This window comes from Cavia porcellus, unplaced genomic scaffold (assembly GCF_034190915.1).
Source record: "Cavia porcellus strain 051 isolate PalLab524CR breed Dunkin Hartley unplaced genomic scaffold, mCavPor4.1 scaffold_23, whole genome shotgun sequence".
Classification (NCBI taxonomy): domain Eukaryota; kingdom Metazoa; phylum Chordata; class Mammalia; order Rodentia; family Caviidae; genus Cavia; species Cavia porcellus.
Window position 1 is genome coordinate 7,527,286 of NW_026947506.1, and position 25,653 is coordinate 7,552,938.

The 25,653-nt window shown below is 47.3% G+C and overlaps 1 protein-coding gene across 5 annotated transcripts in view; it reads left to right on the forward strand.

The window, feature by feature from the left end:
- Positions 1 to 25,653, forward strand: part of Wdfy4 (WDFY family member 4) — a 216,713-nt gene that overhangs the window by 39,353 nt on the left and 151,707 nt on the right. For all 5 annotated transcript variants that reach the window (XM_013148615.3, XM_063233765.1, XM_063233764.1 and 2 more), the window contains exons 12-13: positions 3,376 to 3,938; positions 18,897 to 18,990. In XM_013148615.3, the coding sequence (XP_013004069.1) occupies positions 3,376 to 3,938; positions 18,897 to 18,990 (657 nt within the window). The remainder of the gene's footprint in view (positions 1 to 3,375; positions 3,939 to 18,896; positions 18,991 to 25,653) is intronic.

Consider the following 25,653-nt stretch of genomic DNA (forward strand, 5'->3'; position numbering starts at 1 on the left):
ACCTCTGAAGTGAGGCCGTACCGTGGAGCCACTCCTGTGTCTCTTCCCTGTGGCAGAATCCACCAACTCAAGGCAGGCCGGGGCTTCTTCCATACCAACACTGACGTGCATGTAACCGCACCACCAATTCTGGCAAACCGTAACCGAGTTAAAGCCTAATGTAAGCAAATGAATTTCCTCCCCTCGGCCAGTGGGACCGTGATTGGGTTATGCACAAATTCAGATTGATTTGCTAATATACATTTAGCTGTTCAACTCTGAGCTTAATTGTGTTACCTCACCGGTCTTCCAGCATGACACATGGAAAATTATGAGGAATAACAAATATTAGAATGTGAAATAAATCCTGTTAGTCCTAATATAGTTAGCGCCTCGCAGCTCACATCCATCCTGGAGATCCAAGCTGGAGGATACTAACTCGGAGACGATGACACAGTAACTGCGTTAGGGATCAGAAAATGTGCTTAACACTGACCTTTCTTGAAATGTGTCAACCCAAGCCTGATTACTTTGACTTCAGCTGATTAAATTTGCTCTCTTCCGCAGCCTTGAAGCGCTCTGTGATGCATGGGCATGCAAAGTCGGGCGGCGTTAATGGAGACCCTCTTCCTAGGCCCCCAGTCCCTGACAAATCGCTTCCCGAAGTAGCAGAGGATTTATTTTCCTTTATGATAGAAATGTTTCTCTTTAGTTGCTATGAAATTAAGCCTCTGTAATTGGATTTTGGACTCTCTATTTTATGACTCTGCAAATATGAAATTAACCCCATCCCAAGAAATAATAGAGCGGTCTACGTTCTAATGAGATTAGCCCCATTTTAGATGATGACTCTGGATTTAATAAATCAAACAAAGCAACAATTAAGGACAGCCATCCCTCTGTCTCCCCCTCCTCCCTTCTCCCCTGGGTGAGAAGAAAGCCACCATCCCTCCGAGGGACACAGACCACCAGGAGGGCTCTTCCTGGGCTGCTGTCAACACTCTGAGGCATGGAGCTCTTCTAAGCAGAATCTGGCTCTGATTTAGGCCCCCAAAAGGTGGAGATCAAGGGGGTTCTGGGTCAGCTGGCACCCAAACAGTTGGCCTTGATCGGACCAGCTCTATGTTTCAGTTATGCTCCCATTCTGGAATTCGTTTTGTCCTGTGTCATGGTGTCACGAGCCCCGGAAAGCTTTTGTGTATATGCCTCTTGTTTAACATCACAGTGCCTGAGATTTCTCAGCGTCTCCGTGATTGACTGAGTTTTCACGGCAACACGGGTGCACGGTTGGCTCAGACAGTGAGACCCAGCCTGCTGCTTGCCAGTGTGCAGCCAGCCGTGTAGACGGTCATCAGAAAGTTAGAGTGAGGCCTTTTCAGCTGGAGAGAACTTTCTGTGGGGTGAGTCGCTCTTGCAGGGAAGCTGTAGATGCAGCCCTGGCCCAGAGATACCAGGATAAGGGAGGGGACAAATGTCCATTCTGTCTACGCGCGACCACCGGGCAGGCCTTTTGCAATCTTGCTCTGGTGCACTCGTGCCCAGCCCTGGGGACACAGCTAAGACACAGTCTCTCCTGGGTTTCAGCCGAGTCCACCTCCTCACCTCCCAGGAGAGAGCAGGGTCACTGCCAAGGCCTTAATAGTTCATCTTTCCTCTGAGCTTCCGGCAGTCTGGAAGGTCGGTCTCCCCGAAGGCTGCCCTGTGACTCTGACTTGACCCTCTGCAGTGCTGGCTCTGACGCTGCCTTTTCAAAGAGCAAAATGCCAATCTATTTCCCACACCGGGCTGTGGCGGGGTAGCACGGATCCCACCACCACAGTCCGACATTTCTCTAACTGTAAATGGGTCGATGGATCCATGTTGGTAAGGATGGGTCCTCCCTCACCTCATGTTGCCTCTCCGTTTTGCTTGTGACAGTGGACTTTGGCCTTTCATAGATTCTTCTGGTTGCCATGGCCCTGATTCTGTTTTTAATTTCTCTTAGTGTCTCAGGTGGGGTGGACGGCACCCTCTCACCAGTTCCTGGCCACCTTTCTCTTTGTCTCTGAAAAGATCCTTATTCCTATCTGTTGGTCAGTGGACTCAGGTCCTCTTGGGTTCTCAGAGTCCAAACACAGGACTGCTGACTCGCCAGGACCCTTGGGTTTCTTGTCACGGAGCATCATGCTGGGGAACACAGTTGGTGCATTGGGACATGCATTCTATTGTGGAGGACAGACGCTCAGATTAGGTGACGGTGCCAGCATTTCAGAGAGGGAGCTGGAAAGTTGCCTTTGTCTTCCAAATTGCATGGCTTCATGTTAAATAGTTACCTATATAGCTTTACTGAGTTTCCATGTGGTTTCCTAAGTTTTAAAATTGAGTCTGCCCCTTAAGCCACCAATTTTTCTCTTTGTCTGCTAACTTTTGTGCATCTTACCATAGATTATCTTTCCAAATTATGTGTTTCAGTCACAGGATCAGTCCTGGCCCAAACTGACAGTATCTCTCTTATTTTTCTCAAGCACCCTGCAATTGACAGCTAAATTGTGTCCTCTTTTTTCTCTTAGTAAGGTCTTAAATATCCAAAAAGGTAGAACAGATCAAACCTCTCTGCAGAGGCTACTCACACAGGTCCAGTACTGCCCACATATGCCCCGGATGCCTGGATTTAGATGGGGTTCCCTTAACGTATGTGATCAATCAAAAAAATAAATACCCAAACTACAGACTTTCCATATTTGTCTGCATTTACCCAGACACACTTTAGCTTAGCGCTGTGACTTTAGCACAGAATGAGGATGCGTTGGGTGCCTGCCTCATCTCTTCTGATCAGCTGTTAAGCAGATTCCCTGTAACATCTGCCCTCGGGGAATGGGTGCCCCGCCCCGCGCGGAGAGGGTGGATCTCACTGTGGGGCTGCAGTGCAGGGAAGAGGAAGCTTCTCCTGCTCACATCAGGGCTGGTCAGGTGGGGCCCTGTCCCACTGCAGTGAGGGGACCAGATGTGGTTTCCGGCCTATGGCAGAACGCTGAGGTCGCTGTCCAGCAGCTGTGGCCATGTGATGGTCAGGGGATGAGAGGGTGCTGGGCGAGGTGCCAATTGTGAGCTAGGATCAGAGGAAGGTTTTTGGAGGGAGGTGCATTTAAATTAGGGTGCTGGGTGGTCAGGTCAACCCCATCAGTGAGTTCAGGCTTCAGGGACAGTCCTTCACCACAAGGCATGTATAGGCAACCCGAAGCAAATTTCGGGGGGCACGACTGTACCCTGTGGCTGGAGAATCCGCCTTCCTCCAGCTGCTGCAGCTTCCGAGGTGTCCAGCATGGTGGAGCTCCTAGGCGCCTCTGCAGGGGTCCTGCGTGGGCTGGGTGTGTTTGACTCCTGCGGTTCACGTGTTTCATCGGCTTGCTGTTTCAGTCTCTGCTCCGGATCCTCGAGACCCCCAAGGGCCGAGCTGCTTTCCGAGTCTGCAGCGGCTTCACCGGGCTGCTGTCGCTGCTGTCTGACCTGGAGGGCTCCCTGAACACGCCCCCGCTGCAGGCCTGGGGTGCCGTGCCCCGTGGCCAGACCCTGGAGCTGCTGCTGCACACCCTCTGCGCCCTGTCCGCCGCGCTGTACCTGGACCCTGTCAACAGTGACTTCTTCCGGAGGCACGGGCTCTTTGAGAAGCTGGCCGAGGACCTCTGCTCACTGGGCTGTTTTGGGGCTGCGGAGGAAGAGGACACTCTGCAGCACTCCTGGCCCAACACAAAGGCCAGGCCATTTGCAGAACTGCTGAGCGCTGCCTTCTCCCCTGACTGCCCGCTCCCACCCAGGGCACAGAGCTGCCTGCAGGTCCTCGGCTTCCTGGACAGAATGGCCAGTGGCATCCTCCACCTGCGAAGGGACCTGCGGCAGCCCCCTGCTGCGGATGCCCAGGAGGGAGAAGCCGCTGGTGGCCTCCAGGGCAGCTTCAAGCAGTGGCCAGACCTGGAGGAGAGGTAAGGCTTTGCTGCCTGGGGGTGCCCAGGTGTCTTTGTGTTTTACCCACCCCTCCTGCCCAGGGACAGCAGTGCAAGGCCAAGCCACAGACTAGGTGTGCGGAAAAGCCTTGTCACTCTGTTTAAGTTAACTAAGCCCTGAGCTCCCTTCTGCTGGGGGCGTGGTGTGAATCGGTGCAGGGCTGCAGGGGGCTGTCGGTTGGCCAAAGAATGCCTCAGACCACAGGCAGCACTCTCCTGGGCGTCCTGGGCTTCTGAGGCCTCATCCCCTCCCCATGGCACCTCCAGGGCTGGGTGAGGTCCTGCAGCCTGTGGGACACAAAGCACAGATCCCATCCCAACCTCCGGACGGACTCTGTCTCTCTCCTTGATTTCTGCCTCCACTGCCCCAGTGAGATAATCAGACTTTCCCAGAAAGTGTTTTACTATTTGTGTGTAAAACAGAATCCTACTAGAGCAAGCGGACATGAAGACCGTCTCCACCCTGCCCATTTGGGAAGAGGCGGTGGGGAGGAGAATGACAGAACACAGCAGCCATTGTGGTCGGTGTGTTTCCTGCGTCCCGCCAAGGCAGGCAGCGAAGTCTGCCCCCAGTTCACACGGCAATAAATTCCCCTTCTGTGCATTTTTATCCAAAGAGAGGGGGCGGGATGGATGTTAAACCTCCACACACTGACATGATGATACGTTTCGTTGTTTTGGATGATCTGGTAAACTGATTGGCTTTCTGATCATCCATGCCTGCACAAGCCAACTTGATCATGATCTGTTCATTGCTAAATTCGATTTGCTAATTTTCAGCCAGGATCTTTGCAACTCCGTTCACGGGAGAGTTTGGCCTTCCATATTCTATTCTCAACTATTTTTATTATCGAATCCTAATGTGAGCAGGACAGCACTCTGCCCTCTGAAGGAGTCTATGTGAGAATTATTTATTGCTATGCCTGGCTTTGTGCTAGAACTTGCCAGTAAAACCCAGTGAGCCTGCTGTTTTCTTGCAAGATTTATTCTTGGAAGAATAAACTTCTGTTTATTCTTGAATTGTCTGGGGAAGTTGTTTTTCAAGCTCATTTTCTTATTGCATCTAAGTTTCACTTTATTGGCAAAGGTTGCTTGTTTCTGTCTTGTACTTATTGTCTGAGGTGGAGTCTGGCTATCTCGTGCAGGTTGGTCTGGAACTCTTGGGCTCAAGTGATCCTCCCGCCTCAGCCTCCTGAGGACCTGGGCTGCAGGGGTGCACCACTGCGCCCCACGCCCAGCCGTCTCCTCATCTCTCACTGACGACATTACATGCATTTATTCTTAGGTGCTTCACCTGCTCCTCCTCAGCACTTTTTGCTAGAGGTTTATTTTTAATGTGTCCTTTGAAAAATTTTTTGGCATTTCCCATCTTTCCTCTGAAGTTTTCCATTTGGTGATTTTTTTTTTTTTTTGTTGCTGTTCCTATAATGTCATCCCATTGTTTTCTTATTCTGGCATCTTTTTTCTTATCTTGGATAACTAGTGGACTAATTTTCATCGTTTCTTTTGAAATATGAATTTTGTCATATGCCCCAAATTCTATATTTAATACTACACAGAACTCTGTATTCCACTTTTTTCTTTTGTGATTTGCAGTGGACGCTTGAGGTACATTGAGGTCCCTTGGAATCTCCAGGGTTCCAGAGAGATTCTGGGCTATGATTCTTCTAGCTGTCTCGGGGGGAAGATGTGCTTTGTGGGGTTCGCTTCCCGTGACATTGATTGAGTTAATTTCATGGCCCTTGATGTGGGAAATTCTTGCAAATATTCTACCTGTGCATGAGAGGAATGAACACCATCCATTATTAAATTCATTGTCCCGTCATGCCTTTTGGATGGAATCTGTCAATTGTTTAGTGTAAATTTCCCATATCATTAAATGTTAAGTTTGCCTTGGTGTATGTTATGAGAAAGACGGATTAAAAGTCGCTGTACTGATAGGTGTGTCAATTTCTATGACTTTTGCCATATATTTTGGTGCTGTATATACATTTAGAACTTTTATGTCATTTTACAGATTCAAAGTGTTTGTTTTGCATCATAGTTTTTGAATCTTTAGATGATATTTTGCTTCAAGATTGACTTTATTTAATAATATAACAGAATTTCATTAGTTTTCTTTTGTTAGCATGTGCTTATAAATTGCCTTTATCCCTCTTAAAAATACTTTCTGTGTCTTTATTTTAGATGTTCCTCTTGTAAACAATAAAGAGCTAGTCTTGTTTGTTTGGTATTTTTTGGTCCCTTCCCTGGAGGATTTGATGTCTTGGCCTTTTCATCATTATTAATACATTTGGAATGATTGCTTCTTTGCTATTTTGTGTTTGCTGCTTGTTCTGGTTTTCTTGTTTTCTTTTGAATTATTTGACTTTTTAATTTAACTTTTTTCTACTCGTGTGGAACTTACGGTCTCTACACTCGTCTCTGAGTGGTCCTCATCATGTTTAAAACTGGACCCCAGTCTTCACCCTCCTCCCTCTCAGTATAAAGAGGACCTAGCAAGTTCCAATTCTCCTCACCTTTCTCTAACTATGTTTTAGTCCCCTTGTTTGTTTAGAGTTACCTGTGTACTTTTAATAACTGTTTTCCTTTTCTTTCTTGAATCTATACCCTTCTCTCAGGGGTCGTTCCCTATTTACCTGTAGTACATCATTAGATTTCTCTTTCATGGAGTTTTATGCATGATAGCTGTCTTGGTTTTTATTAATTTGAAAATATATTTATTTTCTCTGTAAATGCTGGAAGGTAGTTTTCCTGGTGACATTGTTTTTTGTGGCACTGTCATGGTTTATGTCTGTGGCCCCCAGGCCTCATGAGTTTGCATTGTACATTTGTGATTGGTTCATTGTCTAGTTTGGATTGGTGGTGTCAGTGCTCCACCCACATAGGGGTGGAGCCAGGATGTGATGTAATGGCAGGAAGAAGGTGTGTCTTGCTCTTTGCTGGTTCCTGTTTGCTGTTTGCAGCCATCATGAACTATGGTCCAGCCATGCCTGCCTGCCTTGGAGCCAACTGCGTATGGACTGAAACCTCCAAAAACTGAAAGAAATAAACCTTTCCTTTCCCAACTCTGGTCATCAGGTATTTTGTCTCAGCGACAAGTAAAAAGTAACTAAGACAGGCACATAAAAGTTCTAGTCATTGGCTTCCATTATTGCTGTTAAGAAATTTGCTGGAGGTAATATGTCATTTTTTTTTAAAATTTTTGAGACACAGTCTCATTATGCAGTTCAGGCTGGGCTCGAGCTCACTTTGTAACCCAGGCTGGTCTGAAACTCTCAATGATCCTCCTGCCTCAGCCTCTCGAGTTCTGGGATTATAGGGGTGCACCACCACTGCTGGCTTGTAATATGTCATTTTTATCTGGGTAATTTAAAATTTTTTATATTCTTATTTTACTATCATGCATCTTGATTTAGATTTTAACTAACTTTCTTTCTTTGTTTCTTTCTTTGTTTCTTTCTTTCTTTCTTTCTTTCTTTCTTTCTTTCTTTCTTTCTTTCTTTCTTTCTTTCTGTCTCTCTCGCTCTGTTTGAGACAGCCTTGTATGTAGATCAAGGCTGTCCTTGATCACACTGTCCCTCCAGGCTGACCTCAGACTCGTGGTGATCCTTTTGCCTGAGCTTCCCAAGTGCTGAGGTTTTCTGAATCCAATAACTAGTCTTGTTCCTTAATGCTAGACACTCTCTTGATTGTCTCTTTCTTATCCTTTTTCTATTACGAATTTAAACCAAGACACCTAATTTATGCCCAGTTTTTCACTGTCTTGTCTGCATGCTTACCCTGGGTGCCACCTTTCCTAGCTTGTCGGGTCCCTGTGCTCTGACTTGCGTGGTTTCTTTTGGCCTGCCTTCCAGACTGTTGCGTCTCCTGTTAGCCGTATCTAAGGTGATGCTCCATCCAGTCGTGTAGATTCTGTTTCTTAACTTTAATTGATGCATTTTATCTGTCTCGTGTACTGGTTTGGTTCTGGTCCAAGTCAATGGGATGGTCTTAAAGACCTTTCCCTTGTTCATACTTGTCTGTTTCTTTTATTTCTTCAAATGTGTGAATCATAATTACTTTGTCTCGTGTCTTTGGAGAGCTTGACTCTGTTTTCTGTGGTATCGCGGAAGGCTCCTTGAGCGCAGTGTGACTTCTGATTGTGAGCCCCACAGCTTTTCTTCTCCTGGGGTCTCCGTGATCACCCCTTCTCCCCGCTCTTCCTGCCCAGGAGTCTGTGGCTGCTCTTTGCAGCCAGGCCACACAGACTCCCAGAGCCTGTGCTCTTGGCTCTGTTCGGGTTGGAATTCCTTTCTCTGAGCTTCCCTTATCTCTCTCCTCCAGAGAGCTCCCAGGGAGCTTCTATCCTGGCCAACCAGACACCAGGCAGGCTGACTTGGGACCTCAGGGTGGAATCTCACCCACCATCTGTCAGTTCTCAGAGGCTGGCAAAACATTTAGAAAATGGATCAGGTGATATAAAAGTGATGAGACTAAAATGCTTAAATTTATTTCCTTCTCTCCCAAATCCTGGAATGTTACTGCTGAGTAAACCAAACTAAGAAAGGGTAATATAGCCAGAGGTCATACATGCAGTAAGTATCACAGCAGAATTGGAACCCAGGTCTGTTTCTAAAGCTTGAGCGGTGTATGTGCATGTTTCTGAGTTATATGTTGGTGTGCCTGTCTCCTGCTGTGTGTTTTTCTTGCCTTTCCCTAGTATTTGCACAGTAAGGACGTTGATCCTAAATGTGCAGGCACCCTATGGATCACATCAGCCCTGATATTTTATCGATGACTTCTGGGTCACATTTATCCTATTTTTGCAGTGATTTTAAAATTTATGAGTCATATTGGAATGTTTTTACCTATTAAAAGAGACACATGGCCCTTGACCTACCCTAATGTTAGAGACCAGAAGTGAAACTCCAGCTGCTCGAGGGATTACGGGTCAGGGTTAAGGCTGGGTCCGGGATCTGGGCAGAGTGGCCCTCCAGCCCCGTGGCCTGGCTCTGTCCTCCACACGTTAGTGAGTGTGCAGCATTGTCTCAATATGATTTTGACTTTGATTCCTTAATGGCTAATGATATTGGATATCTTTCTATGTGCTTATTAACTATCTCTGTATCATTCAAGAAGTGTCTATTTCTGTCCTTTGCCCATTTTTAATTGATGACAGCCAAAGACTTTTTCTTCATTGAGTTGTAAGAGTGATTTATATATTATTTCTAGGCCCGCATCAGATACATGATCTGCAAGTGTTCTACAGACCTTTCATGTTCTTAGTGAGGCCTTTTGATGCACAAAAGGTTTTAATTTTGAAGTCCTTTTTATCTATTTTTTCTTTTGTTGCTTGTGATTTTGGCATCCTATTCCTCTGTCTTTACCCTGAAAGTTTGATGGTTTCAATTTCCTTTATGTCACTGGCCCTTTTTGAGTTAATTTTTATGTATAGTGTGAGGAAGGGATTTAACTCCAGGCTTTTGCATGTGGCTCTTCGATTGTCCCAGCACTGTTTGTTAAAGAATCCATTCTTGAATGTGTAGGACTCTTGTCAAAAATCAAGAGGCCATAGGTGCACGAGTTTATTTCTAGGTTCCAAGTTCTATTTCCTCCATCTCTGTGGCTCCTCATGACAATACCACACTGTTTTGATTACTGTAGCTTTGAACTTGGGGAAGTGAGAGCAGTCCAGAGCCGTCCTTCTTTATAAATATTATTTTAACCCCTTAGGGGTAGTTCCACATGGATTTGAGGACCAGCTTCTCCATCCAGTCTGATGTTACCTGTGGACTTTTTATGAATGCTCCCACAGCATGGTGAGGAGGTTACTGTTTACACCTAGAGCTTTTATCATGAAAGAGTTTTGATTTAGTCAAACACTCTTTGTGCCACGCTTGAGGTGGTGGTGTGTCCTTTTCCCGTTGTCTATCCATACAGCATATTTTATTGATTGACTTTGGATGTTGGACCACGTGCATTGCTGGCAAAAATCCTCCTGGTCACGGAGTATGAGCCTTTCTGTGTGCTGCTGGGTTTAGTTTGCTAGCATTGCTATCGGGTTTTGCATGTCTATTCCTAAGGGATGTTGGTCTATGGTTTTGTTTTCTGTTGTTGTTGTGTGGCTTTGGTGTCAGAGTCATAGTTCAGGCTTCTTGCTGTGCTGAGAGGATGCCAGACACCCTCCTCCTGTGCAGCCCTGCAGAGGCTGCTTCTTTTGCTCAAAGTGCCTTTGCCCTGTGCATCTGCACCCCTCTTCCAATGTTGCCCAGATGTCACCCTCTCCAGTGGCCAGCCCTGACCCGCAACACAGCACATCATTTCCTTCCCCTCATAACGCTCTCGATTCTCCTCTCATCTAATTTTTTTCTCAACAGAATTTGTTGTCTTCAAATTTAATTGGCCAGCAGGATCTATTATGTGATTATATTATTATTTATATTTTAATTACTATGTTCACTTTGTTATCTACTCCTGTTGCCTGACTCTCTAGTCATGGGTTTAATTTGTGTAGTATATGGTTGTATCCAGATGTCTGAGTGGTGCCTGGGAAGCAGTAAATGACAGTTAAGTATTTGCTCAAATGAATGAATTCAGCGTGCGAATTCATTTGGTGGCGTGATGTCTGGAGGGGTGTTTGGAAATCAGATGTTTGTAGTTTGGGATTAGCTATGCAGTTTATTATCATTATTATTTCTATTTCTATATGAGAAAATCTTTTGTTGCGCAGTTCTGGTTTGTGTGACATCACGTGCCCACTCCTGCAGTTCTGAGCAGTCCCTTCACCTCAAGTTGCTCAGGGTTGCTCCAGGTAGTAAATTTCTTCCCCATTTCTTTACTCCAGTCCCTGGCAACCCCTGAGTTTACTGTAGGTTCATCTCATCTATGGACATGCGCACATGTGGCCTTTGTGACTGGCTCCTCTCAGCCCAGGCCTCTGAGGTCATCTGTGTCAGACGTGCTTGTGGTTCACACACTTGTATCCCTGAGTGGTGCCCCACATGACACGGATGCAAACATTGCTCCCAGTCTGAATTTTAGGTTTTCATCTCTAACCAGGGCCTCTCAGAGATCTAACAGTTTTTATTTTGATCAAATCCAATTCATCAATTTTTTGTCTTCTATACATCACATTCTCACGTCACATCTAAAAAGATCTCTTTGCTTCATCCAAGATCATATTTTCCTCTGTATGTTTTTCATAATCCATTTTGAGTCAATTTTCTTACAAGGTATGAGGTTAAATAAGGCTGAAACACTTTTCTTTTAACATATGACTAACTCTTTCTGGAAAGAACTGACAATTTAATGATATTCAATCTTCAATACACAAATGTATGTTTCTCTGCTTATTTGAATCTTTATTTTGTTTTAATACATCTGTAGGATTTAGCTTAGAAAAGCTGTGCATGTTTCTTAGGTTTATACCCTAGAACTTCATCTGCCTTTGAGCATAATTCCAAATGTTATTGAAAAGTTTGGTTCCTAAGTTTTCACTTCTAGTGAACTATATTTTAAACTAAATTCAGTATGTAGCTAGAGACTTTGCTAAATTCAATTATTTGGTTTAGGAGTTTGGTTAGCTTTTAAAGAAATAGATTCCGTGGGATCTTTTATCTAGATAATCATATTGTTTGTCAGTAGTGACAGTTTTATCTCTTCTATCCAATCTGTGCATTCCCGTTTAATGTTGAATAAAAAGGGAAAGGGTGGACATTTTTGTCTTAATCTTAGGGAGAGCATCTTCACAGTCTTTTGACCTTGAATATGACGTCAGCTATGGGTTTTAAATAGATGTCTCCACCAGTTTATGGGCAGTTCTTTCCAACATACTGAAAGTTTTTATCGTGAACAGATTTTGCATCTGTCAAATGCTTTTTCTACATTAAGTGATACAACCATGGGATTTTTCTTGTTTTTGATGGATTACAGTGACTGAATTTTGAGTATTCAACCTGTCTGGCAACTGTAAGATAAACCAAAGTGGCAGTAATGCCTTTTGTTATGTACGAGTCAACTTGATTTACCAATAATTTGTTGAGGATTTTTCACCTATGAGTGAGGAAGGGATAATGGGTAATTTTCCTTTGTACTGTTTTTTTTCTGCTTTTGAAATCAGGGTAATTACGGCCTCATAAAACTAGCTAAGAAGCGTTTCCTTCTCTCGTAATTTTGAAAGAAGTTCTATAGAATTGAGCTTTTTTCTCTTTAAACTGCTGGTAGAATTCACGAGGGAAAACACTTAGCCGGGGGTTTCTCTGGGAAGGTTTTTAACTACATATTCTGTTTTTGTAGTAGCTATAAATTATTCAGGTTATTTATTTCTTCTTGCTCGAGTTTTGGTAGTTTGTGGCTTTAAAGGAGTTGCTCCCTGTCACCTAAGTTATCAGATTTATGCACACGAAGGTATTTGCAGTGTTTTGTTTGTGCTCTTGCCATGTCTGGGGCACCTACAGCAGTGTTCTGTCTGTCACTCTTGATATCGATTATTTGTATTGTCTCCCTTTTATTTGTTAGCTCAGCTAATGAGTCTCCGACTTTTAAAATCTTTTTAAAGAATTATGGTGTTTTGAGACTGGCTTCTCTGAGCATAAGACCTTAGGGTTTTAACTTCAGTTATTTCTGTTTTTAATTTTATTGATTTTTGTCTTCTTTATTCTACTTCTGCTTACTTTGAGTTTAATTTTCTCTCTTAAAAACAGTATTTTAGGGTAGAAGTTTGAGGATTTTTTTTTTTGTACCAGAGATCAAACTCATGATCTCACACTTGCCACGCGGGTGCTTATAGCACTGAGCTAACTCCCTGGTCCTAAAGTTTTTGATTTGAGTCACTCTTCGTTTGTAATGAAAGCATTTAATCCTGTGCATTTCTTGGGAGCCCTGGTTTAGCAACATCTCACACGTTTCGATGTATATTCTTAAACTCAAAATATTTTGAAAATTTTTCTTGAAATGTTTTTCCCCCAAAAGTTATTCAGAAATGTGTTAATTTCCAGATTGAAGGCTTTTAAAATCATCTGCTGCTTGTTTTTAATTTAATTCCGAGTGGTGGGAGAACAGTGTACGATTCTGTTTCTTTGCGAGCTTTCACGGTTTGTCTGGGGGTGCAGGGCACAGGACTCCCTGACAGATGTCCTGTGGGCGCTGCTGGAAAGGCCGCGCATCCTGCAGTCGTTGTGTGGCACCTTCTGTAGATGTCGCTTATGTTGGTTGATGGAGCTGCTCAGTTCGATACCTTTGTTGATCTTCTGTTTGTGGCTACCATCAGTTACTGTGGGAGAGCGTTGAGTCTTTGACCATCCGTGGGGATTTGGCCTTTTCTCCCTTCAGTCAGTTTTAGTGAATTTTTGTCATTGACACGTGAACTGTGTACACAGTTTGAATGGGTACATCCCCTTTGATGCAGAAAACAGACCAAACATGGAAAGAAACAGCACTGAGGATGTTTAGGATGCAGTTTATTACACCGATGGGTTGGGTGAGCCCGACTGAGATCTCTTTCAAAGAATCAGGGCCTGATGGTCTTTCAGGGTTTTAAAGGGAGAGCAAGTAGGAGGCACAGAGGCAGACTTGGAGACTGGATGATGATATCAGGGTTGCCGAGGAAGTTTAAACGTCTCAAGTTACTGTTGAACAAAGGCAGGCCTTTTCTGTTACATTTCTAGTTACACTGCAAGGCCATCAGTTAAACAAGCTTGGGTTACACAAAGGAAGCAACGTTCTGTTACCAGGCTCATCTGGCCGTGTCTGCTTGGTTTCTGTGGACATCCTTGGGAGGCTTTTATTTAAAATTTAGTATCTCTTTCATTTTAACTTGTTTATGTCTACTAATTCCTCTCATTCTGAAGCCTCTTTCTGAGAAATAAATAGAACCATGACAACACTTTTGATGAGTGTTAGCGCACTATAAAATTTTCTAACTTTTTGGTCTATGTATCATACTTAATAATGGCATATAATTTGGTCTTTATTTATACTATACTATATATCTGTAATTTAATGTAATTGTTTTTCATATGTATATATGCATGTAATCTAATGTAATTGTTGATCTGTTTGAATTCAGTCTTACTTTTTATTAGTTTTCTCTGCTCCCTCTCTTTTGTGTCCTTGATTCTCTTTTCCTGCTTTTTTGTAGGTCGTCTGAGCATATTCTAGTTTTCCATTTGAATTTGTCTGTTGGATTTTTGCCTCTCTCTGACGAGTGTTCTTTGTGTTTGCGGTAAGGATTCCGGTCTGCATACTGAATTGTCAGCCGTCTATGCAGAGTTCGTATTTACTCTTTCAAGTGGATTAGCAGAAGCTTCCCTCTGCATGGGCCCTGGCCCTCCCCTATGTGTGCTGTGCTGTCTTCCGTGTGGCATTTAGTACCTCGGGCCTCAGCTGTCATGCACGTATTTAATAACTTAAGAGGAAAAGATAGTGTGTACATGTATCCAAATATTCACCATTTCCATGCTGTTTTTAGGATGAGTCTGATGGCAAGGAACTCCTTGTCTTCCCATGGGGATGATTTAGTCTTGCTCTCATTGCTGTTGGGTGCACGTTATGATTTAAATGTCGTGTCCCCCAAACACCCCTGTGTTGCAGGCTTGCCTCCCAGTGCAGCAGTGTTCAGAGGCGGGGCCGGAGAGGTAGCTGGGCCTTCGAGGCTTTGCCTGCATCAGTTGACCCACTGATGAGTTGTTCATGGGATGATGCGCGGCTAGGTGGCGGACTCAATCGGATCTCTGGTCACTGGGGCGTCCCCTGGGAAGATGCGTCTTGTTCCCAGGCCCTTGCTTCCTCTCTGCCTTTCCGCTTTCTGCTTCCTGGCTGCCACGAGCTGAGCAGCCTTCCTGCACCACCCCCTTGCATGATGATGTTCTGCCTTGCCCTAGGCCTAAAAGCCAAGGCTTACCATGGACTGAAACCTCGGAATCGGTAAGCCCAAATAAACTGTTCTTCCTCTAACCTGTTTTACTCTGGTGTTTGGTTACAGTCATGCAAAACAGACTGACACAATATCGAATTAATTCTGTGTGTTTACTTGGAGTACTTTAAAAATCCTGTTCTCCTGCCTGTGCTTTCTCAGGAGAAAATCTACTATCTTTAAACCACTGTCCCTGTCTGCAGTGTGTTGTTTCTCTCATTGCTTTCAAGATTTCCTCTATTTTATTATTATTAATAAAACAAAACAATGAAATGAAACAAAGTAAAACAATAATAATGATATTAGACTTCAGAAACAAGAGAGTAGGAAATCCACAATAGTTAGTATATTGCATATTGTTATCCTCTAAATAGATGCTCAGACTACCAGCTTTAGGTCTGCAAAGTTGATCAAGCAATACAAGCATTAAGTTCTTTCTTTATTCCAGTTGCTATCTTCTCGGCCCGTGTTCTTCCGAGTCAGCTGGTTGGGGTGGAGGTGAGGGGTTGTGGGGAACCTTCTCGCCCTGCCCACATGCTGGCTGCTTGTCTGGTGGAAGGAGGGTGCTTCCTGGTTCACTCCAGGCTGCTCGACTGCTCCTGGCGCATGGCAGGGTTACAAAGATGTCTCCTGGTTACAAGATTTCTCCTTGTTTCTGGGTTTATCAAAGATGTGGCTGGCAGGGCTGTCTGTGTTTATTTTGTTTGAAATTTTCCAAGCTTCTTGCATCTTTAAGATTATGTGTTTTACTAAATTTGATGACAGCATGTAAAAATTTTTAACATGTTGTATCTTATTATATTTTACTATATGTGATAGTATAAACAAAATTTTTTATAGGCAAAGTGATAATATAGAAACTATTATTCGTTTTCTGTTAGCTGGTTCTAAATATCCTGTAATTCTTTCATTCTCTTGAATGACTTCACACTGTCTTGATATGTTTGATACTATAGTATACGAAGTTATACTCAAATAACTCAAGGAAAGAGACACTATGGTGACTACTATTATGTTAGATTATCTGGTGGTGAAACACATTGATGCTTAAATTGTTCAGTTCTGACCTGTGTTGTTCTGTTACAATATCCTCTTTTATCTCAATCTCTCCATTTTTAAAATTAATTTATTTTTTCTTATTTTTTTCAATTAAGGGAAAACTAAATTTAAAAATAGCAGGATATATTATAGTAACTTTTTTTGTTTTCCTGTTAACTTGATTTGAACCCCAGTATTGCTCTCCCCATCTTATTCTGTCTGATTTTACAATATTCTATTTTGTTTGATAGTATCAAGTTTGAGGGTATAGGCAACCACTTTGAAGGCAATAAGATTTACTATGATGCCCATTATGGTTTGACTATTATCTTCTTTCGAAGTCCTGTAAGGTTTCCATTGTAGGTTTTATTGGTCTTGATTTGTGCTGTTTTGGTCAATTCTATTATACCTGATGATATAGGCAACTCTTTTTAAAAATAGCAAGAGGCACGATGGTAACCACTTTTGATCACCTGGTATTCTATTTTTGCATCATGTACTATGCCCATCCTTCTGTTTTAACTGACTCTGTTTTGTTATGTCACAGTTGGTTTTATTCTCTTCAAAAAAAAGTAATAAGAACTGTGGGAGTAATAAAACCCAAAAAGTGTAATTGCTATTGTAAAAAAGGGAGGAAAAGAAAGTGGTCTAAAGGACATAACTGCATGTATATTTAAGTGTGTAGGATAGAAAACCATATTACTGAGTTTTTGTTGGATCATTGAACAGAACTGTCTGCAATCTCACTGTATGAATGTCCACTTTGTATGCTTTAATTTTGTAATTTGGACAACTGTTTCTAAGATGGCGGTGTGTGGTCTATTAACTGGTGATTTCTTGTTATGTGTTTTTTTTCTTGAAGTTCTGTATTACTTAAACCCTCTTACTGCTTTGTTTTTTTCCTTTCTTTTTTCTCTTTAAATAAAAAAAAATTTACTAGTCATAATTGTCTTCTGTATCTCACCTCTCTCCCTTCTTCTGTGACCCTGGTAATTGGAAAGTTAGACGCACTGATATTGTGATGAATGATTTTGAGACTCTCCATTTATAAAATCTTTTTCCTTCTTGTTGTATAGTTTGAGCAATGTTTATTGATCTGTCTTCAAATTCATGGATTTTTCTCTTTCATTTTATTCTCTTATTCTGATTCAGTGAGATTTTTTAAAAATTTAGATCACTCCATTCTCTAGTCCTTTGATTTACAGTTGATTTTTCCCATTCCTTCTGTTTCTTGACTGACTTTTTGTCTTTCCATTCATTTCAAAAGTGCTCATTCTTCTTCCTTGGGGTTTGGTTATTAAGAACTTCTTTAAGGTTTTGTCAGACAATTGCAACATCTGCCTCGTCTCAGCATTGATCTTTTTCCGTGTGAAATACTGATATTTTCTGTTTTATTCTATGCTGAGCAATTTTAGGTTGTGTGATGGACAGTCTCTGATCAGCTCTGACTGGTGTTAGCGTCTTATGGAGAATATTGATTTTGTTTGAGCAGACAACTGACCCAGCTTGGTTAGCGGCGTAGGTGGGTTTCTGCCCACCTGTCAGTCCATGGTTATGGTGTTGGGATGATTTTTGAAGAACTTTTAGAGCGATCTGAAGTGTGAATTGTGATAGAGAACTACTTCAGAAGCAGATCTGGAGTCCTCTTTCCTGAGTGGCTTTAGTTGTTCAGGTGTGGCTGCCTCAAAATGTGTCCCTGTCGTGGATAGTTTGGCTTTGGGAAGATCCAGCAGCCACAGGGTGCCAGGTCAGCTGAGTAGGTGGTGGGGACACGTTGTGAGCCCACCTTTCTGTTGGAAGGGAGTTAGAGCCGCATTCCCAGTATTTTAAATCACATCTCTTAAAGACACTCACGGAAGGGGCTGGGGATTTAGCTCAGCGGCATAAGCGCCTGCCTTGCAAGCAGGCAGTCGTGAGTTCGGTCCCTGATACCAATAAAAAGGAAAAAAGACAAAAAAAAAAAAGTTGACATAAAGACACTCCCGGAAGAGGAGTTCCAGAGCTGCCCCGGGGCAGGAGGGCAATGGGTGGTGTGTCCGAGGAGCAGTATGTAGAGGGGATTCACGGCATGCATTTGTGAAATTAGAAGTGACCTGCACATTTCCATCACACCTTGTGCCCCCCGCTCGCCTGTGCAGTGACCGCCTTGGGAAATGTTTCTCCCTGTTGCGCTGAGATCCGCCCAGGGTCAGGACTGAGTGCAGAGGTGAGCGCGCTGTGCTCAGCCTCCTCCTCTTCGTCCTCCCCTTACGCTTTCTCACCTCCCAGGTCCCCTTTCTCCTTCTCTGTCTGAAAAGCTGGAGGGAGGAGATTCCGTTTCTGAGCTCTCCCACAGCGCTGTATCTGTCTCCGCTGGACAAGCAGGGGAGGGAAAATGGGACGGCGGTTTGACCCGTGTTCTTGGCACGCGGATCTCCTCCGGGGCAGTAGGAGGCTGCCTGGCAGCTGCCTGTTTCTGCCGCTTCTGTGGGAGTCACCCAGAGGTGGTGGGAGAGCGAGGCGAGGCCAGGGGCATCTCCGAGGGCTCCTCCTGTGTCCTGGATGAGCAGCAGCAATGGTGCTTTTTAACGGCAGAGTAGTACTTCATTGTGTGCAAATAGCTCATTTCCTGTACACCCCCCCCCGTTCATCTACTGATGCAAACGTGTTTTAGTCACATTCGATGGAACAGGACAGTGTGTGCTCCTCATTGTGATGGCATCCAGGGGCACACTGTGTGTGTGACCTTTGTGATCTCCCTCACACCTGGAGCGAAGGGAAGAGGCCACAGAAGTGACTTCCTCTGAGCTTCGGCTCCATGCTGGGCCCGGGGCCCTGCTCTGCATCTCTGGAGGAAGCTGCAGCACGTGGCCTTGGTGGTACAGCTGGGGAAAGTGGGCTCAGAAGGGTCACCTGGGTAGGAACATGAGTCATAGACCATTCAGAAGGAAAGATCCAGAGGCGCCATGACACTGAGGAGAGTCCAGCGAGTCCTGCCTGATGCCCCGCTCTCCTTCTCCCCGCAGGCCGGATGAGGGGGACGCCGTGATCATGCACCCTGGGATTGTGTGCATCATGGTGAGGCTGCTGCCCCGGCTGCGCCACGAGGACCACCCACAGGTACCTGCTCACGCGCACCTCTCCTGTGTCCCCTGGCTGGTCTTCCAGTTTCCTCTGGCACAAGGCTCCCCCTCTTTCGGCCCTTTTCAGGGACCCTCGACTGATTTGTGCCACCTTCCCGAAGCCATTCAAGGCGAGTCACTTCTGTTGGTGCAGTGATCTTCTCAAAGCCACAAGTGACCAGAATGTGGCCGAGAATGACTGCACATTTAGGAGTGGCCAAGTGCTTTGCACAGCCCTGGCGCTGGTGGCACCAGCATGCCCTGACCACGGGTGCTGGCCGAGGTCACCACTTTGTGTTTTGGTGGACACACAGGGCTAAGCAGAGGGGCACAGAGTGTCCCCAGAGGCTGTGTCTATGGTGGAGACAGAGAGACTGGGACAGTGCAGGGGGTCACACAAATACACTCCCAGATCAATGCACAATCGCAGGTGATTGTCAGGGAACCAGGGTGCTGACAGACGATGAGCTGGAGGTGGGGCTAACTTGGGCTAAGGAGTGGAGCTCAGGGAAGCCCTTTGATGGGGCAGAGCAGTGAACAATGGTTAACCAGCTGGAAGCGGCTTCGACAGATGGGAGATGCCACCCAGGATGGGGGCGTCTTGTCCCCAGGGTCATGAGGGTCTCTGGAGTAAGCACAGGATGGCACACTTTGGGATTTGCGTGACAAGTAGCCCTGTGGCTGTGTGATAGGGAGCCACCTGGGAGCTATTGGTGGGGGACAAGCAGGGGGCAGGCGGGAAGCTGTGTCCACAGTCCAGGCCATGCACGGGTGGCCCTGGCTTTGGCTGATGTTTGCAGAAAGGGTTGGTGATGGGAGTCAGGTGAGCTTCTCAGAGACAGAATTGACATAATTGTGGCTCCCGAGGGGACAGGGGGACAGGCAGTCAGGAGAGAGAAAGACCCAGGGAATGCAGGCTTCTGTGCTGACCATGAGGCGGCGTGGCACAGGCTGGGCACGGGGCTGGGGATGGCACTGGGAGGCATGAGGCAGCAGAACAGGCAGGATCTGAGTGAATCCTCTCAGTCTGGAAATTCCACCTCATAAAATCTCCGTGAGAGGAAACGGGAGGGACAAGGAAGGTGTAGAAAAGCCTGCCTTTCACAGACACAAGCCGTGGTGACAGGAAGAGGTGCCACAGGCGGCCAAGAGGCCCCTGGGGAAGCTGGCGCTGTTGCTGTGTTCAATCTCACAGCTGCTGGACTGGGCACGTTTCTGTCTCTGCCTTCACTTATGGGAAACACAGATTCCCACAACGTACGTGACTCCGGGCTCCGGCTGGGCTGGAATTAAGTTTGGTCTCAGCTGCTGGCAGTTCCCTGGGGCCTGGCGTCTCTACAGGGCAAAGAAGGTTAAAAAGGAGGGCGTCTGTTTTAGGAGGTGGTTTTATTTATTTATTTACTGTTAACCGGTACCGGTGATTGAACTCATGACCCTCTGCTCACAAGGCAAGTGCTTATGCCGCTGAGCTAAATCCCCAGCCCCTGGTTTGATATTTTTTTTTTTTTTTTTAGCACTGTTACACCCTGAGCCGGGCAGAGGTAGTGATGACCTGAATTGCTCTGCTGAGAGCCAGCTGTAGTGTTTGGTGCAGGCGTTAAAAAGGCCCGAGTTAGTTCCATGTCCGTGTGTCTCGTGGAGACTTCCCGTTCTGGTTTCCGTTCCTCCTGCAGAGCAGTGAGGCTGGGTCATGGGGCCAGCACCTAGGGTCATGCATCCTGGAGTGCTGACTTCACAGCCCCTGTGGGAGAGGAAGCCACGGCACAGTGGGCTGGGATAAAAGAGAATGATGACCCCACCATTGCAGTCATCCGTGACCAGCCCCTCAGGGACACTGATGCCCTCAGATTCTGTTTCCTGGTGACATCACAGCCACCTTAGTTTATGTAAGCGCCTCTGTAGTAGTCACATGATAATAATGCTGCCCAGCAATGGATTTCCTGTCTTTGAGAGTATGTAGCTTGGTGGGGATGGGTTCTGCTCTGTGTGGGCCTGGCCGGGCCGGGCCCCCCACGTGGCATCTGTCTCCCACGGAGCCAGCACCTCCATGAAGTAGCTGCTGTGGCTCAGCTGGGTCATGGTCCTGGGCCCTGCTTGCACTGCCAGCAGGGGCCTGCATCACCTCTTTGTGGTCCTCTCCATCTGACCGGTCCCTGTGCCTCATGGGGATGCTCTGTGGGGACACAGCATCTCAGCGTTCCCCAGGGACAGAGGCAGGCGCTTCTGGATAAGCCCAAATTGCTCTCAGCGTTCTGCCAGGACCTAGGTCTCGGGAGAGGACCCCACCTCCCCGAGGTCCTGCAGCAGCTAAGGGAAGGTCTGAAGCCCCCTGAAGCTCAGGCTCACCAAGTGCGTGGTTTGGGGTCTCTTAGCTCTCACAGGGTGCAGGCTCGCACATGCTGGAACCTGTTCTATTGCTTTTGCCTTGGCTCAAGGTTGTCCGGCTGCCTGAGTGGTGGTTTTGACAGTTAAACTGCTAGACACACACTGCAGAAGTCCATGGTGACTGACAAAAGTGACACAGGGCCGATGGACAGTGGCCATCCTGCCCTTTCTTCTGTGCCTGGAAACTGAGGAAGAGCCTGAGGTTTCGGGTACATTTCGATTTGTCACATCACTGTGTGGGAAAGGCCTTCCCCGCTTTGGACATCTCACAGTGGTGACTGGGCTGAATCAAGGATGCAAATGAATTCCATCAGGTGCAACTCTGCTCTCCAGTCAGGTCACAGAGAGCGATTCAGGAACAGTCTGACTCTCCCTTCCCGTCTCTCACATATGCAAATGAAACAAAGTGGCGCATTTTTCTGCAGATATTTTCTGCAGATGCCAAATCAGCAGCCATTAAAAGTTGGATAATTACAGTAATTAATTTCCAGAAGGGGTGGGGGGAGAACCTCACAATAGCAAACAGAACAGTAAATCACACGAGAAGTGAGACCTCTGGAAACATGCTGTAGCCAAGAGGACTTGGAGCCCAAGTGGCCCTGGGTGGCGGAAGGTCTCAGTAGGTGGCAGTGTTACTAACAGGATGAATCCTTCTGGTCTGCGGGACACTGTCCTCTCCATCCTCTCCTCCGCTTTGCAGGAGAGGCGGTGGGTTGCCAGGGCGTGAATGTCACGTTAGAGGCCAATACTTAACTGACCTTATGAGTGTCGCGTTCTGGCTCCTCTCCAAATGTGGCCATGCTGGAAGAGCCCTGTGCTCAGCTGGGCAGGGGTGTTTTTTGTTTGATTGTTTCTTTGTTTGTTTTTTGCCTCTCTAAAACATCAACACTGAATCGGAAACGGATCATCCAGCCGTTTTTCAGTCTCGGGACCCTCATTCTTATTAAAAAGTGGGAGCTGGAAATTTTACTGCACAGGAGGTGTTCTTGGGTTGGGGTTGGCCTCAGAAAGATGTCATTGGGAAGAGGATGCTGCTTCCCCGTCCTGGATGCTCAGCAGCTGTGGGGTGGAAATTGATTCAAGGCCGAGAGCCCCCATCTGGGCAGCCCAGCGGGGCTCAGCCTGTGTAGAAGCTGTGGGCAACAGGGGATGCTTCTGAGAGTAACCTTGGAGGTCTTCAGGCAGCCCGGGGGAGACAGAGCTGAACCCCCGGAAGTCCTGTCTGGAGTGATGGGGAGCCGGCAGAGAACAGGCGGGATTAAAACAGTGTCCTCAGCTGGGTGTGGTGGCTCATGCCTGTAATCCCAGCACTCGGGAGGCTGAGGCAGGAGGATCATTGCGAGTTCGAGACCAGCCTGGGCTACAAAGTGAGCTCAAGGCCAGCCTGAACTGCACAGCTAGACCCTGTCTCAAAAAAAAAAAAAGACCAAAACAGTGTCCTCATAGTTGTAACAGGCTTGGCTCACAGGGCTTTGGGTCATGGCCTGGGAAAGGCACACAGAAGCTGGAGTGGGGGAGGCTTTAAAGAAAGGTCCCAGATCGCACTGGGTGGGAGAGAGGAGAAGCCCAGAAGCAGATCGTGCGGACTCAGATTCTGTTAGGGGAATCTGCTCAGTGGGGCTTGACCCTGTGAGGACAAAGGCAGTGAGCAGGGCCAGCTAGAACACGGAGGTCACAACGAGAAAGGCCTTGAATGCCACGTTAAGATCGCTGAGCCTCCCTGGGTTACTGTCCTGTTCCCCATTACATCCCCGTGTTTAGTGGCCACCGTCGCTCTGAGGGCAGAGCAGGCTCAGAAACAGCAGAACCGTCCGCCCTCTGCGGTGCCACTCAGTGTCACCGAGCCTGGGGAAGCTCTGCAGCCTCGCTGCCCCTTCCCTGAGTGCGGGGTGGGGTGACAGCACCCTGTCCTGGTGCGTGGTGTGGTTGGGAGGGTTGCAGGAAGTGGGATGAGCCCTTGGGGCAGTGAGCCAAGGCTCGCAGCTGGGAGTGCGAGCTACACCCTGCAGCTCCTGCCCAGCAGCCGGAAGCTGCTGGGCTCAGGGCCACACCTTTAGCAGAGCCAGAGGCTGCTTTGAGGATGCAGGCTTGAGACTGGCCGCTGGGGTCAGAGTGGGCGCCCTTGCTGAGTGGCGAATGTATGTGCCCGATGGAGGCCTAAACCCCCTGCCATTCCCAAGTGTCCCAGGCTGCCTTTCCTGACACAGTGGTGACCTGGTCAGGCCAGAGTCCCAGTGGGTCTTCAGTCTGCCCTCAGGGCTGGGGTGCGGCAGCGTCCTGCGGAGAGGCTGGTGCCCTAGAAACTCCCACAACCTAAGGCCCAGGAAGAGGAAGGTGGGGGCTGCATAGATTCATCACCACATCCATGCCTAAATTTGGAAAAGCATGCTATTTTCTGGAATCAGCTGTATTTCAGGCACATTACTCTAATCAGATAGGTTTCAAATAACTAAAATATCGATGACCCTAATAGCCCTGGTCACAGCACACGAGGGCTGCTTGGAAACAGACATTCTTCCAACCGGGAAATGATCATTGCTTTGTTAGATTCTAGCACAATCGACACCCAAATATCTGGGTTTCCTATGCACTTTTTCACTGGGCCTTGTTCCTCAAGTATTTCTATTATTCTTGGGTAAAATATTTCATGTCCTAGTAAAAGTCCAGAAGGTTTCTCAGGGCAGCCTTTTTCATGGAGAAGATGCAGCTCAAGGTGAAGGAGGAGGAGGAGGAAGGGGAGGGGAAGGGAGGAGGGGGAGGGCAGGGGGAGGAGGAAGAGGAGGAGGAGGAGCAGGAGGAGGAGGAGCAGGGAGGAGGAGGAGCAGGAGGAGGAGGAGCAGGAGGAGGAGGAGCAGGGAGGAGGAGGAGCAGGAGGAGGAGGAGCAGGGAGGAGGAGGAGCAGGAGGAGGAGGAGCAGGGAGGAGGAGGAGCAGGGAGGAGGAGGAGCAGGGAGGAGGAGGAGCAGGAGGAGGAGGAGCAGGAGGAGGAGGAGCAGGAGGAGGAGGAGCAGGAGGAGGAGGAGCAGGAGGAGGGAAAACCAGCAGCTGGAGTCCAGGAATGCTGGATCGGAGGGCTCCAGCACAGTTACCAGGAGGGTTTTCGCCGAGTTCCTGTCCTGTCTCTGCTTACGTGACTCCTGCAGACCGCTTCCTCTGTCTGCACCTCACTGTCACCTGCTTCGAGTTACTGGATGGACACCCAGCAACTTCAAGGCTTCTGCTGGCCGCCAGTCTAGGACACTCATCAGACGCTGAACCCCTTTAAATCTCTCTTACCCGATAATGAGCACACAGTGAGGCTTGGGAGGAGGAAGACCTGGCTTGGAGGGTCAGTTCTGCCTCTCTTTGGCTGCTGGGCCTTGCGATGCTGATGCGATTCTTTCCGGCCTCAGTTGCCTCCTGTGCAAAGTGGGTACGACCGTGTGGTCCTGTGGGGACGGGCAGAGGTGGCTGTGAAGTCCTCGGTACGTTCTGTGTCCAGCTTGTGCCCCTGTCTCGGGCTCTGGCTCTGCCATAGCTGCTCTCTGGCTGTCTGGCACCCGCAGCCTGTGTTCTTAGGAGCCTGGGTCTTGGTGGATACGCTGCTATGTTAAATGGAAGCCCATACACTCGAGCTGGACCTGCACTTCTCAGGTGACCTGGGCCAAGTTCAGGTGGCAGCCAGCTTAAATATGGAGGAGGGGTTAACTGTGGGTGGCAGGAGGAGAGGGAAGGTCTGACCAGCCTGGGCAAGGGTCGGGATCCATTGGGGCACGATTCAGCAGGGGCAGCCAGGCCTGTGCCTGGGCCTCAGGTATGTTCACACGGCAGGGAAGGGCAGAGTTCCAAGGTGGGTGAGGATCCTGCATGGTGAATTCCACTTGTCCGAGGTGACGGCAGCAGGCCAGGCTCTGAGCCTGGACACAGCTGTGTCCATGCTGGGGAATTCCAGGATGTTAGGCCAAAGCTGGGGACCTGAGGCAGGATCGGGGTGGACCAGGTCTGGGACTCGAGTGTGGAGTGGACACAGTGGTCAGAGGGTGGCCCTGTGGTCCGAGTCCTGCTAAAAGTCAGCTCAGAGCGTCCGGCTTCTCAGGGCAGCCATGCCAGGGACTGAGGTGTCTCCTATGCTCCCAAGAGCAAGGGACTGCAGTGCCACCAGGCTGCACTGGAACCTGAGGAGCTCCGGGCCGGCCTGCAGTCTCAGATGTCCAGGAGCCGAGCCGCCTCAGGATCTGGCCCTCTGTGTGGTGCCTCAGGGCCTTCATCCATACTGAGGCTCTGTCCTCATGGCCTCA